We start from the raw sequence: 15485 nt of genomic DNA, 5'->3' as shown, positions 1-15485 counted from the left end.
CTAACAGCACAGAAATGACCGTTAGCCTCAGTTAGCCAATTAGCATTTTGTGACCCTCGATCACACACAGAAAGCTATGTCAATGACAACACCTGTATTGTGTTATAAACTATGTTGAAACACAAAATCTGTGATCCCAGTCAGAGGTGACAGAAAGTTGGCTTTTTAACATTGCTTGCAATGGTGAGAACCGATCTTTACCCTACGACAAAGCAGAAGTACGTCAGCCATGTTTGTGAAATGGGTTTATTCAAAATGTCATGGTATCCCTTTAAACTCTATTTGTCTTTGTGGCAACATCTTGTACAACTTGTAAACTTCAAGAGAAGCGTCCACAAATGTCAACAGCCAATTCTTGATTTGCTGCTGCTTCGTACAAGCTCTCAAATTAAACTTTGAATTAGTTTCCTAATTAATAACTGAAGAGACCCATAAAGTTTGGGCATATTTGGAGATGTAATTCGACATAAAAGATTGGGAATATTTGCCGATGTAATTCAAAATGAGAGACTGAAGTTGTCTGCTGCCACTACAGGTGTCTTGCTGGCAAAAGTTGCTTTCTCTCCAGGTCTCTTCTGAATCCAAGTCCTATATTTGACTGCCAGCTACCGAACAAGCTCATCTCTTTTTGACTGGTATTGTGAAGAGAGTAGGAAGTTTAACGGACTTCAGCTTGGATACACCATTGGTTCAATAAACAAGACCAACTGGAGTCGAGTTTGGCCTTCAGAAACCATAATGCTGTAGATTAAACCACTGCTGCTGCTTGCTTGTGCAGGATTTGTCAGCACACACACACACACACACACACACACACACACACACACACACAATACATGCACACACACACAATACATGCACACATACCAGGGGTGTCTATTGGGTATAGCATAGTGTGGCACTCTCCATAACTTAGCCTAAAGCAGTCCAAATTTGATCATATAATGGAGAGCAAAATTCAAGCTAAAATCCCCAGAAATCTATTTAGAAGCCATATATCTAAAAAAAAAAAAAAAAAAAAAAAAAAAAAAAAACACATTACGGGGGCATTTAGGACCAAAGTTCCCTCTAAAATGATAGTTTGGTAACCTACTTCTAATACTTTTTATTTTTTATTGACCAAATAATAATATCTTGTCCGTTATCAACTCAGAATTGCAGTCAATATAGTTTAGGGTTTGGAAGTTTTGGTGGAAAATGACACACACACACACACACACACACACACAGGAGCTGTAGTGTTAATGGTCTCACACTAGATGCCAGTATGTGTTTAGTGGAGTTACAGCTCCAGACATCCAGGTTTTATGGTTTTAGTTTTATATTCAAGATGGAACAACTGAGAACTTGACATTTGTTAGTCACAACTCAGTTATAAGGTAAGATAAAACTTTACTTTCTGTCCCGAAGTAAATTTGACTCAGGCAAACCAATTCTAACAGGTTAATGAACATGAATGAAGACTTGATCCTATTTCTATTTACTGGCTTTTTCCTCGTTGATATTATAGAATCAAGGTTTTGTGTCTTTTGGATGAATTCCACAGTCACAAGTCCAGAATGGCTCACACCAATCTTAATTATTGCTTGTTTTATATTGAAATTAAAGGAATTTATCAATCTCTTAAATTCGGTTTCATGTTTCCTTTTCTTGTATATTTACTTTAAGTATATCTATTGTATATCTAAATCTATTTGCTTTCTTTTCTGTTGTGGAAGCTAGATATGATAATGTACACAGCAGTGCCACAGTATGTACCTGTGCTGTGTCTCTCAGTGAAGAGCAGAGGCAAACTGTTTTGGTTTGATCAGCTGACTTACAGCTCCACTCCGTCACGTGACCCCATCCGCTTCCTCTGGTCTGATCCACTCTGGAGAACTGGCTTATGGGGCAAGTACTGTACTTTCACTACAGGAACTGGTCGTATTAACCATTTTTCATGTCAAGTACATTGTCAGCCTCGCTTACCGTAATAAGCTGCATGTTTTACGCTAAACGCCGTTAAATATCCCATAGTAGCTTGGTTAGCAGCACTTATTTTGACATGGCTACTGGACTGGGGAACTTCACACCGATCCGTGACGTTCTTTGTCGAAACTCCATTCAAAAATATGCTAGTTTAATGCTGCTTTGCGTATCGGGAAACGTATAAACCTTTTGGAATATAACTGAGGACATTTTACGAATTAATAGTGTCCACTGGGGAATACGGCATATAGAAGATCCATTAAGCAGCACTCTATTACGTTAAAATAATCAACTTTAATGATTGGTTCACACTGTCCGCTACCGCCGAAGAAAAGTGTGGGAATACCGGGCAAACAAGTCAAAAAGTTGACAATTTAGTGAAACAAGTGCTGCTTGGTGTATTAGATGTATGCCGAATTGAAGAGTGGATTCTAACGTTTCGTAAAACATTAAGTAATTTTCTACCAGGTATGTATCTTTGCCGAGAACTAAGGCAACATTAAAATGCCAGATTTATGAATAGACTTTGGTGTTCAGTTTACTCCACATAAGAGAGAGAACGGAACCTATCGGAGCTAGGCTGAACTGAACCCAAAAATGATAATAAGTTAGGCGACAGTTTCCTTGTACAAATTTAAAAAAAAAAAAAAAAGATTGAGAAAACTAATATGCTGCTTTTAATGGGCCTAATGTAACTCAAAGCCATGCTACATGATACATATGGGGTCAAAGTCAGCTGCTGCACCCTATTGTGATAAGATATCTTTTTATATTGGTGCATCTGGGGTCGGGCTGTTCATATGCAGTGATGTAATGATAAATAAAAAGGAGGGTAAACTATGACTTCCAGTTGGTGATCATCATATGGCAGACACCCACCAATAGAAGCAAAAATCAACTATACTTTAAAGAAAAGCATTCATTTATGTGTTTTTTTTCCCTTTAAAGTTCCCTATACTCAAATGACGTTGATACTAGTTTTATGATGGATGGCCTACTATGGATTTCCATCATTTATGTCAGACTTTAAAAGATGTGTACACTGAGTTTAGGCGGGTTTGCCCTCCACTACATCCCTGTTTCATCCCTTCATATGCGACTGTTCCTGTCAGTGTTTGATTTACTCTGCTGTGTTTTTCAGTCCTCTGAAGCAAGTGGAACAGTGGATTGATTCCAGAGTGAGCGGGCCTGCCTCCACTCTGCAGGAAAGGTGAAATACTGCTGCTGGAGGAAAAAAAAATGCCTTCCAATAAATCTGTGTCCGACGCTCCCATCACCCAGTTCATCAACTGCAGGATACTGAGGGAGCACAAGCTGCAGAGGTACGACACACACAGACAGAGAGCTGCGGACGTCCCACACTACATCTATTATCTACATCATCTACTATCTGTGTGTGTGTGTGTGTGTGGTTTCAGAGAGGACCTGTGGGTTCGTGAAGGAAGGATTTTAGACCCGGAGAAGCTGTTCTTTGATGAGCAGGGTTACGCCGACAAGCGCGTGGACTGTGGAGGCGGCATCATCGCCCCGGGCTTTATAGACGTCCAGATCAATGGTACCAGACACTATGGCTGGGCAATATGATTCAAATCAATAGATAATCATAAGAATCTTTTATGGTGATATATCGATATATATTAATGTTCATCCCATTGGAACAAATGGTAATGTTAGGTGTGATGTCAAACAAAACTGAAATTTTCAAATAATATTCCTCATTTTGTCAACATTTTTAAAACAAATTTGCTTATTATCATCAATTTAACAGCAGAATTGTGTGTCACGATATCCCAAAATCACCATATCATCACAATATCATTCCACTGAAAGATGATAAACGATAATATTGAATTATTGCCCTAGTTGCAGAATATAATGATTTCATATGTTCGTCCAGCGCTGTAATCTTACAGGCTGTTTTCGCTGTTTGAGTGTTTTGTTGGAAGCTGGTTCAGAGCCGTTCACACCGGCTCGTCACCGGTCCTCTGTGTTGTTGTAGGAGGCTACGGCATCGACTTCTCTCAGGCCTCCGAAGACGTCAACGGAGGAGTTTCCTTTGTGGCCAAGAAGATCCTGGAGCACGGCGTCACGTCCTTCTGCCCCACTCTGGTCACCTCTCCTCCGGCCGTCTACCACAAGGTAGCCTGACACATTTAAGGGCAACTTATACTTCTGCGGTGCGAGCGTTTATTGTTCTGCGTTGGTGGTTCTGGTTCGTGGACCACCAACTCACCAACTGTTCTGGGATATTTCTAGGCACAAATTCAGTGACATGAACATATTTGCGAACCTCCACATCTAGTCTCTTCGATCTGCTTCATGTTGTCTTCACTATCGACCGACATCAACCCAAAGTGATTCTTAAAATTGCAGTTTCAATTACGGCAGCCCAAAAAAAAACCCAAAGTATTGATTTTATAATGATATGAAACAGAGAAAAGCAAAGAAATATTAGCTTTTGAGAAGCTGTAACAGCAAATGTTCGGTGTTTTTACTTGATAAATGTATAAAACGATTTATCGATTATCAGAATTATGATTCATTTTCTGTCGATCGACTAATCGATAAATCGACTAATCGTTTCAGCGATACTGAGAAGCTTAGGATAGCTAAATCACCTCAGTCTTTTGAACCACTTCTTAACAACTTGCCCTCTGTAACAATTCTTCTTTTCTTAAACCTTTGTCCTTTATTACAGATTAATTTATTGACTCATTTTGATGTAATCTGTTGGTTTTGTGTAATGTCTTTGATCTTTGTGAAGCGCTTTGTAAGCTTTGTATTTGAAAGCTGCTATACATATAAAGTTTACTGTTCTTATTGTTATGATGAGATCCCACCATAATGAAGCGGTGCCGTTTCAGGTCCTGCCTGAGGTCAAAGTTCACAACAGAGGAGCGCATGGAGCCGGGATTCTGGGTAAGATGGGACTTTTCCCGCTGTAATGAGAGGGTTTTTTTGTATAAAGTAGTAATTGGCTATCAACAGACATACATGGCACTAACTAGGACTAGTGTTATTTAAGATAAGATGAAACTTTAATCTTCCTTGTGGGGATGTTGGGTTGTTGAAGCAGCAAACAGTAGTAGGATACAAGACAGAAAAATACAATATAAATAGAGTTGAGTAAGTGCGGGGTATTAAACATAACGCAACTGACAACTGTCAAAAAACATTTTATATAAACCTATAGAACATGTAAACATTTCTCTCTCTTTCCCTTCTATCTCCCTCCCTTCATCCTGTTTTTCTTCAGTCTCATATTTGTCTGTTATATATTGCATATATCTTGATTTTTCTATTATTTTCATATATATTTCACTTCTGTATCGTTTCATAACATACATATTTTTCATGTTGTTGTGTCAGTATGTTCTACTTCTATTATTGTTCAACCTGCATACACACAACGTTATTCTCGTATTGAATACCCCCATTTGCTATATTCATATTTGTATTGTGTTTTCCCCCTGGGGATCAATAAAGTTTGATCTAACCTGTCTGTCTGCAGGTTTTCATCTGGAGGGTCCGTTCATCAGTGTGGAGAAGAAAGGAGCCCACCCTGAGCAGTACCTCCGTACCTTCCAGTCCGGAGGGATAAAGGACCTGATGGAGGCCTACGGCAGCCTGGACAATGTTGCCATGGTGACGCTGGCTCCCGAGCTGGCCGGCAGCCAATCGGTGGTGCGGGAGCTCTGCCAGAGGGGCATCACTGTGTCCTTAGGTGAGCATCATTTATTCAATTACATCCACTAAAACAAGAACCAAACAGCCCCAACTGCTGATCAGGGTTTTTTAAGGCTGATACTGATATTTTTGCATTGAAGCTGCCGGTAGCAGGTTTTTTCTGCCGATATCCATTATTTTCCAATTTGATAATTTTCATGCCCTCATGGAAAACCCTCTGAAACAGCATTTAGACCATCATGGGACTCTCCTCCCACTTTGGGAGATACTGCTGTCGTATTGTATTGTTTGTGCTGTATTTTATGTCGACCTGCCCTGGGACTGCAGATGGAAATTAGCAAATAGCTATAATCTGGTGCAAAGCATCTTTTCTCTTTTCTGAGATCAATGTTCTCTTTTGCACATGGTCTCTGACAAATAAACTTAATAAACTAAACTAAACTAATAGGGTGAGGCACAGCAGCATGGTGCCGAGGATAGAACAGGACAGATGAAACAGTAGGGCAAAGGTTACCAAGGGAGATCGGTCCTTGTCAGCTGTCAGGGAATACTTGTTTTGTTTTCTAAATAAACATTATATTAAAATCATCCTTTGTCAAGCTCTGAGAGAGAAGCCAGACAGAAGTGCAGCATCTCCCCTCTAACCAGTCTGAGCAGCTCTGACTCTGCAGGCTCAGTCTGCTTCATCCTGTTGTCTTCATGCAGGTCACTCAGTGGCCAACCTGTCCCAAGCTGAGGAGGCCGTTCAGCACGGAGCCTCCTTCATCACCCACCTCTTCAACGCCATGCTGCCCGTAAGTCCCGACTAGTCCTCACTCAGGCTCTGTAGCCATTATTCACTGCTTTGTTTAAATGAATATTCAAATATTCAGCGCATGCATGCCGAAAACTACAAAGGCTAAAGGTGCAGTCACATGTAAATGCAAAGTTTTAGTTCACCCGTTGTGGGTCAAAATTAATAAGCAAGGTTCAAGAGTCTTCCGTGGATTCTTTATTCAGACATGCATGGTTCAGTTCAGTGTTCCAGACAAGCAACAAAGAAGTGACCAAGACAGGAGTTTACAATCCACTTATATAGGTTAAAGTAAACAAAACTATAAATCTTGGCCCATAGCCAAACCCACTTGGCTCAAAACCAACCCACCAGTTCGGACTTTTAACTGCATGTCCACCTATAGAATCACTCAAAACCACACATAACCATATATAGTGATCATGCATGCATTCAAGCACTGATTACATCATTATAGTAAGCAGGACAAAAGACACTCCACTTTCCAGGACAAAGGAAAGCAAGAACAGAGTGTACTATTCATATAAAAAAGCACAATATTCATTTTATTTCTTACATTCCTCCACACACCAGCACAAACCTACACAGAAATCTAGCATCAGCATCAGAGTCGATTGATAGAAAATAGAGATTGAGAAAATGTTGGGTGAATTCAAGTGTGACCGCCCCTTAAAGCAGATTCTCTGTGGTAATCATCAGTTGTGTGTATCTTTAGCAGTCATGTTGGCAGTGAGAGCAGAGATCCAGTCCAGCTTCTGTCACATTCAGATGTCATGGCTTCCAGGCTTATAGAACTGAGTGAAAGCAGCTAGCAGAGGATGAGGACAAACAGCGGCAGTATGGAGGCGGGTTTTTAAAATCAACCAGAAGCGCTGTAGTGGCTCGTCTGCACCTTCGCTCTTCCTGAACTCGCTCGCTCAACAACGCTGATCCCCGTGAACGAATATTCGAATATTCAGTTTTCATGACCCTAAGTAATTCCTAAGTAACCTACAAACTGTGCGGCTCCATGCACTTCACGCGCTGCTCAAACACACGTGAAGTAGCTGTATAATAAACAGGATAATCATCTCTTACTCATGACATCTTGTTTTGTCTTTGCTGTAGTTCCACCATCGTGACCCAGGCATCGTGGGTCTGCTGACCAGCGACCAGATCCCTGCCGGCAGGACGGTGTACTACGGCATGATTGCCGATGGGATCCACACCAACCCTGCCGCCCTGCGCATCGCCCACAGAGCGCACCCCTCAGGTGAGGAGGGGAACTGCAACCTAACCTAGAGGTTTAGAGAGGGAAAGATCCCAAAGCTCCAAAAATCACTCCTCTCCCCCACTACCTCCTCCTTTCCTTCACTACCTCCTCCTCTACTCCTTTCCTCCACTGTCTCCTCCTCTCCTCCTCCTTTCCTCCACTATCTCCTCCTCTCCTCCATTCTTCCACTACCTCCTCCTTTCCTTCACTACCTCCTCCTCTACTCCTTTCCTCCACTGTCTCCTCCTCTCCTCCTCCTCCTTTCCTCCACTATCTCCTCCTCTCCTCCATTCTTCCACTACCTCCTCCTTTCCTCCACTACTTCCTCCTTTCCTCCACTACCTCCTCCATTCCTCCACTACCTCCTCCTTTCCTCCACTACTTCCTCCTTTCCTCCACTACGTCCTTCTTTCCTCCACTACTTCCTCCTTTCCTCTACTACCTCCTCCATTCCTCCACTACCTCCTCCTTTCCTCCACTACTTCCTCCTTTCCTCCACTACGTCCTTCTTTCCTCCACTACTTCCTCCTTTCCTCCACTACCTCCTTCTCTCCTTCACTACCTCCTCCACTACCTCCTCCTCCTCTCCTCCTCCTCCCCTCCACTACCTCCTCCTTTCCTCCACTACCTCCTCCTCCCCTCCACTACCTCCTCCTTTCCTCCACTACCTCCTCCTCTCCTCCACTACCTCCTCCTTTCCTCTACTACCTCCTGCTCTCCTCCTCCTCCCCTCCACTACCTCCTCCTTTCCTCCACTATCTCCTCGTCTCCTCCACTACCTCCTCCTTTCCTCCACTACCTCCTCCATTCTTCCACTAGCTCCTCTTTTCCTCCACTACCTCCTCTTTTCCTCCTTTCCTGTTCAGGAAGCCTATTGAGTGTTTTTTTTGTTTTTGTTTTTTCACTTCAACCCAGCAGATGGAAACTGATGGCGCCTAAATTTGCATTTTATATTTTGCAACAGTTCACAAGTTGGCTTATAATTCCACTGACAATTGTATGGGGCTTTAACTTTAATTTGAGGGTATCTACATCCGTTTTTTTCCTTCATGCTTTGAGCTCCACACAACAACTCTGGTGGAGACTCTGGTGGATCGATTGTCCGGTCTAGAAACACTATCAGCAGCACAGATTAAATAACTGCATGGGTAGTTCTGTTGTTTTCGTGTACAGTCGATGTTCCCCACTGAGGATAGCGTTTTTCACGGAACAATACACCATACGCCATTAGCAGTAAATGTAACAGCTGCCATTCGCTTTTTTCCCAGGCATTTACTGTTTTTTTCAGGGTGGTTAGGGAGCCAATAAAAATAGAATAGGCTCTCACTTCTGTGTCATGTCTCACCCCCCCCACTCACCCCCCCCCCATGCCTCCTGTCTCTTTCCACTCTATTCTTTACAATAGAGCTGAACGTAAAATGTCTTGTATTCAATGTAAAAAATAAAAGCAGCGGTCTTACCCTAGATGTCTGCAGGGTTCCTCTGCAGGTCTGCACAATATAGAAGAGTATGAAAAATTATTTGGACAATTTCCAGGTCTTTTAAAGGAGGTTTCTGGGAGATTGGGAGATCATTGGCTCCGGTGCTCCATGCTAACACTTTAGCGATGATAGTAGCCTGCTAGCATTATGTAAAGTAAGAAGACTGACCTTTTAGTGATAAAAAGTTGGTAGTGTTTTTATTACATGGCCTGTAGATTAAGACACTCAGTATAACTGATGTAGCCATGGTTTAGTTTTGGAACTATTTCAGATAAACAACCACGTATTCATCCACAGTGCAATGATTTTTAGCTGCACACAGTCTCCCATCGCCCAGCACCTTCACTCTCTATGGAAACAGGGAAAGTAGTCCCTGCTACCTCAAAACCGTATGTTATTTTTGGTATTATATTTCTGCTACACAAAACTACCAGACTTGGCCACATATCATTAAGATTACTTACCATTTAGCATTAGAGCTGCTACCAGTTCTCATTTTCTCACTTCTGAGATAATGTTAGAGGCTGCTGTCACTCAACATAGTGTATGCTAATGTGTTAGCATGGAGCACCAGAGCTAATGATCTACCAGGGACACATGGATGATCGTGTCTATATTCTCATCACTTAACAGGTAAGTTGACCAACAGGACAATCTCTCAAAAACTCAGAAAAACAGAAAATCATGACGGAAAAATACAAGGTACATGCAGTATATATCTAATTTTTTATGTTTTGTTTGGGAAACAAAAAGAAAGTCATGACAGAGCCTGTGCTCACCACTAAGTATCAGTGACAAAACAGGTGTAACATGGTGGTTTGTCCTCCAGGCTTGGTTCTGGTGACAGACGCCATCACAGCGATGGGTCTTCCTCCTGGGCGACACACTCTGGGCCAGCAGGTCATCGAGATCCAGGGGCTGCACGCTTATGTGGCAGGTCTCACTTTATTTTCACTTTTAAAACACACAATAACACACAAAATCACACTTTCTACTGAGTCTTTATGTCATTAGACAGACAGCAGCTTGACATTTTGAATATTAGCCTGTTTCACCAGACATTTGTCACAGTGTGGAGGGAAAAGACTGTTCATTCTACAATTAACCCCAAAAAACAACATGACAGCCCTGTTAGCATTCTTGATAGATTAATTAATAAATAAATAAATGGGCTCCACTACCTGCAAGTTAACAAGGTAGTTTAGTAAATGACATGAATACAGGAGAGCCTGATCTGCTGCTTATCATTCATACTACTAGTAATAATAAACATTATTTGTGCAGCATGTTTTTAAAACAAAACTTACAAAGCGCTTTTAACTATCACATAAAAGCAAACATCATACTCATAAAATAAATTACAAATAAAGCATTGTAAAATGTAGTATAGTGTAGTATAGTATGTGTATATATATATATATATATATATATATATACAGTATATACAGTATATGTAACAATAGTAAAGGATAATAGGAAGATAATAGGAAAGTTTTAAGAAGTGATTTAAAAGATGAAACTGATTCTGTTTTAATTATGATATCTGTTTATTGAACATGATTAAAGATGATTTTATACTCCATGTTTTAGGTACCAAGACCCTCTGTGGCAGCATAGCAACAATGGATATGTGTGTAAGGCACTTCAAGCAGGCTTCAGGTGAGTTGTGTGCGTGTGGGTGAGGGTGTGTGTGCGTCTGTGTGTGTGTGTGTGTGTGTGTGTGTGTGTGTGTGTATGTATGGTTTCCTGTTCAAATCCATCTTTCAGTGAAACAAAACATGCTGTCAAATCACCCAATCCTGATCCTGACATTGGTGTGTGTGTGTGTGTGTGTGTGTGTGTGTGTGTGTGTGTGTGTGTACAGGCTGCAGTATAGAGGAAGCTCTTGAAGCGGCCTCGCTCCACCCGGCTCAGCTTCTGGGCGTCAGCCACCAGAAGGGAAGCCTGGAGTTCGGCTCAGACGCAGGTCAGGCTTCACTGCTTCACACAAACCCAGCGATGCCTTCAGGTGCATTGTCTGCCTCGTATATCTGTGTATTATGTTCCTTATATATATGTGTGTGTGTGTGTGTTCCCCCTCACCCTCCACACACCCTCAACCTCCTCTGCAGACCTCGTGTTGCTCGACGACGCCCTCGACATCAAAGCCACCTATATTTCTGGAGAGGAGGTTTGGAGGAAATGAGCTGAGGAGACGAACCCTGCTGATGGAAACATCTGGACTGTGATGAACTATGACCCGTCATGCCTTCACCGCTACAGAACCAGACACCTTCTCCCAAACCAGAGAAATCACAAGTCACTGAGCCAGGGCATTTTGTTCATTTCTGTTTTACGTTGCTTTTGCTTTCTCCTCTCAAATCGTCTCAAAAGTTCAGACTAGGGTTTGATCGATAAGGGTTTTTAAAGCCATCACTGATATTTGTGGATTGCCATCGCCCTTAGCTAGTATTTACGACGGCGTATTAGGGCCGTTTTAGGTGATTTTTTTTTTTTTAGCGCAGGCGGGGAGAGAGGGGTAATATCTGTGAAAAAACTCTTAGATTAAAGTCAGAAGTTTGTGAGAAAAAACAAGGAACCACATTGCTTCCCTGCAAGGTATGATCAACCAAGTGGAACATTTCAGTCTGAACACCACAGACACTGAACATGAGGAGCTGCGACAAACATGGCGTCAAGTTTACTTCTCTAGATAGTGAAAGGAATGAAGTTGGTAGGTTATGATTCAGAAATTCTGAGTTGTTTTCTCGCAAATTTCTGACTTTAATCTTAGAAATTCTGAGTTTTTTCTGACAAATTTGAGGGTTTTTTTTCTCGAAATTTTCTGGCTATATGGTAGAAAATAAATCACCTACAATGGCCCTAATGTGCCGTCATCAGTGTTTATATAGCTAGTATTCAACCATTTTCATGGCCACAAATTACAGCTGTTCTGCAGAATTAGATTCTTGTCAGAGCAGAAAAGCCTCGGAAACAGCAGTTAGATCATCATGAGACACTAAAACTCTCCATTCAAACCGAGGATGATGATGATGATGAAAGGTGGGTGACACTGTCTGGTCGATATCCCATTTTCAATAAAAGGCCATTATCAGCCTCATATATCAGTCAAACCCTAGTTCATACCATTCTTTTTCAGTCTGTAATTGACCAGAATATAATTAGATTTGAGCTGTGATCTATGCTGAGTGTGAATGTTTTATATTTCATAAAATGACATGACAGATTTTTTTTTTATGAATGATTATTCACTTGATGTGTGTGTGTGAGGTGGATTTTTATTAACCTATATCCAGATGCTTTACAACTTATTTTAATCAACGGTGAAAAAGACATGATTAAAAAGGGAACATTTTGGTATTAAAATGGCTAAAACAAATCACTGGATGTGTTACTTTGCCCCTTGAGTGTTGACCAAGGACACAGATGCAGGTTAGGTGAGAAGATACTGAAAACTAGACCAGGCGTTCTCAGATGTTTTCATGTCACCTCCAAATAGACACATTATGGCTGCAGCAGACCCCCATTTGATCAGATGTGAATTTTGTTGTTGATTTAGTATTGAATTGTTGAACTGCCTACACCTTGTGGAGAGATAACAGTGGTGAGAGTGAAACCTGATCATTCTCATACATTCTCTATTTGGCATAATGTCTAGTGAATTAAATTATAGTGAAAACAAACTATTCCCCAGTTTGCTGGAGGTCCCCGGACCCCAGTTTGAGAACCTCTGTTCGCAACATTAGGCCCAAAGACTATTATAGTTATGGGTTCTTAATGCTCCCTGGTGTGATATTTTTTTTAGAGATGAATTCTAAATAGACTCCTGGTAATTTCATATCTGGTCTTTGCTCTCCATTATAATAATAAAAAATGTCAAGATAAAATTTGGACTCAAAGATATGCCGAGTGCAACACCTTGCAATCCCCAACTGAACCCCCTGGATGTAAAATATACCGACACACACGACGATGCTGCGTCACCTGCCTATTTATATCACTGATGCGCGTGCCAGTCTCGAGGGATTTCATTTCAAAAACCCACTGGCACATGGGCACGTGTTCCTCCAACCCTAACACGTACCGTTCTCCCTCGTGGAGGGAACGTCAGGCCAAACTCCATTCAAAAAAATCTCTCATTATAAGGCTGCCTTGCTTGTCGGCAAAGATAGAACATGGTTTATGATTTTTTTCTATCTTTAGGATCCACTCTTCAATTCGGCATAGGCCTATATCCAATACACCGGGAAGTCCTTATTTAAAAACTTCAACATTTCAACTTTTAAAACTGGTTCCCCGTTATTCCCCCAGGCTTCTTTCACCACAATAAACCGTGAAGAGCGACAGCAAGCAGTGTGAGTAAATTCCTAAACTTGAGATTTTATTGAAATAAAGTGTTGTTTTGTGGATCACTTGTACGCCGAATGAACTAGAAGACTGCAGTGAGTCGTGAAATGTCTTTAGTCATGTTTTTCGAGGTGTCTATAAGGAAAGCAGCATTAAACTACGAGATTTTTTATGGACTTTGGTGTGCCACATCTACACAGGGGAGAAATGATCTTATCGGGGCTCGTGTTCCTCCGCGCTCTTACTGGACCGACACGTTTCAGTGTTTCGGTTTCACCACCGACGACCGTTAAGGAACCAGATCCTCCTCCTGACGGGACAGGGGATCGATACGGGCCGACTGATGGGCGGCGAGTCGGGCTACCGGCACCCGGTGTCCTGTAAATGTCCCGAGAGAAATTTGTCTACGGCAAAGGAGAAAGGAAACTGCTTCAAGCTAGCACATGTTAGACAGAGTAAGACCGGAAGTAAGGGGGTTTTGCCTTCAAAATAAAAGCACAACATTACACTTTTGATACCAGATAAGAGGTTTCTGAATCACAGGGATGAGAAACACCCAGGGATGTAGTGAAGAGAATACCCACCTTTTCATTTGTTGAATAGAGTTTTACGACCATTTTAGGCTAACGTAAATCTTTACGCATCTGTGGACTATATCCTTGGACTCAGTCTTGCACAGGAGTTTATTTATTGCACAGGATTTATGCTCAACACCATTACAGACACTTTTTTTAATAGTTTATTTTATCTTTTTATAGTTTTATATTTATTTATATTACCTTTCCTATTACCTTTCCTGTATGATTCTTATTACCTTTGCCAATTGCTGCTGTGAAATCTGAATTTCCCCTAGGGGACCAATAAAGTGCAATCTTAATCTTAATTTTACGACATAGCCTACACTGAGGTATGTATTATGAAACTGAAAATTAAGTTATATGATAATACTATCTTTTAAGGGTAAAAACATAAATGATTGCCTTTCTGAAAATACAATCTTGTCTCTGTTGGTGGTTGGTTGGTATTTGATGATCATACTTCATCATCGGTAACGCCATATATTTTTGATTGCTTTGCCTGCACACACCAGCTGTCAGGATGGCTGAGTGGTTTAACAAGAAAGACCAGTTTCTGCCTAACTATTTCCTTGCATGATTTTGAAACATTGGTCTGTAGAGAGAGTGGGTCTAGGAAATGTCATGGAGGAACATTTTGAAAGCTGAGATATTTCAACTCTGAAAGTCAAAACAGCCGTCAGTTAAATAAACCACTGCTTGGCCTTTCTAGTGTTAAAAGGTGTCAAGGTTTCTGTCTGAACGAAGGCATGAGTTCAAATCCCACCTCTGAAAAGTAGCTTTCATGCTCGTTTAATAAGGCAGTTGGCAGACATCCTTCTAAATTGAGTCATGTGATTTGTGATTGTGATTTGTATGTTTGGCAGCTCTATATAGGCTAGTAAACAGCATCTTATATAAGCCTATATGGCCATGAATATATACTGTGATGAGGAGATTTTTCATACATTTCATTTTATATTTAGGCTTTTCTTTATTTTAATTTCAGAACTTTTAGTCATAAAACGTTGCAACCCATGTTGGTCAACGGGGATTTTACTTTGAAATTTGTAACCGGAAGTTGTATTTTTCTTTTGAATTCTCTCTGGCTTGACAGTGATGAGAAGGGACAAGTGGTGACTGTGCACATCCTGCGCTTCCACTAATGAGGATATGCATGGAGATCTCGGAGGGCTGCCGAGAACATTCATCCCCCCGCTGAACAATCCTCCTGTCTGCAGTCGGGTAAGTCCGCCGCTCACTGTCTTCTTGTTTTATTGTCACCATGCTGTTATTCTGCAGTTTCCCATTCAGCCACCAGCTGTATTGCAGTTGCACCGGGTTACTTTGAGTCTATGTGAACTTCAGTATCAGCAGGGCTGCATCTGCATTGGAGAACAGAG

The 15485-nt window shown here is 41.3% G+C and overlaps 1 protein-coding gene across 1 annotated transcript; it reads left to right on the top strand.

Annotated features, from left to right (window-relative positions):
* Window positions 1–3114: 3114 nt before the first annotated feature.
* On the top strand, window positions 3115–11834 carry amdhd2 (amidohydrolase domain containing 2). The gene is made up of 11 exons (XM_071894426.2): window positions 3115–3290; window positions 3387–3523; window positions 3968–4107; window positions 4833–4887; window positions 5480–5692; window positions 6361–6449; window positions 7556–7700; window positions 10011–10118; window positions 10772–10840; window positions 11046–11147; window positions 11293–11834. Exons 1-11 carry the CDS (start codon window positions 3208–3210, stop codon window positions 11364–11366), a joined length of 1215 nt encoding a protein of 404 aa, XP_071750527.1. The 5' UTR covers window positions 3115–3207; the 3' UTR covers window positions 11367–11834.
* Window positions 11835–15485: the final 3651 nt, after the last annotated feature.

The sequence above is a fragment of the Centroberyx gerrardi genome, chromosome 7, assembly GCF_048128805.1.
Source record: "Centroberyx gerrardi isolate f3 chromosome 7, fCenGer3.hap1.cur.20231027, whole genome shotgun sequence".
NCBI classification, from domain to species: Eukaryota; Metazoa; Chordata; class Actinopteri; order Beryciformes; family Berycidae; genus Centroberyx; species Centroberyx gerrardi.
The sequence above is the reverse complement of the archived record's forward strand: the minus strand, read 5'-3'. Positions and strand labels throughout refer to the sequence as shown.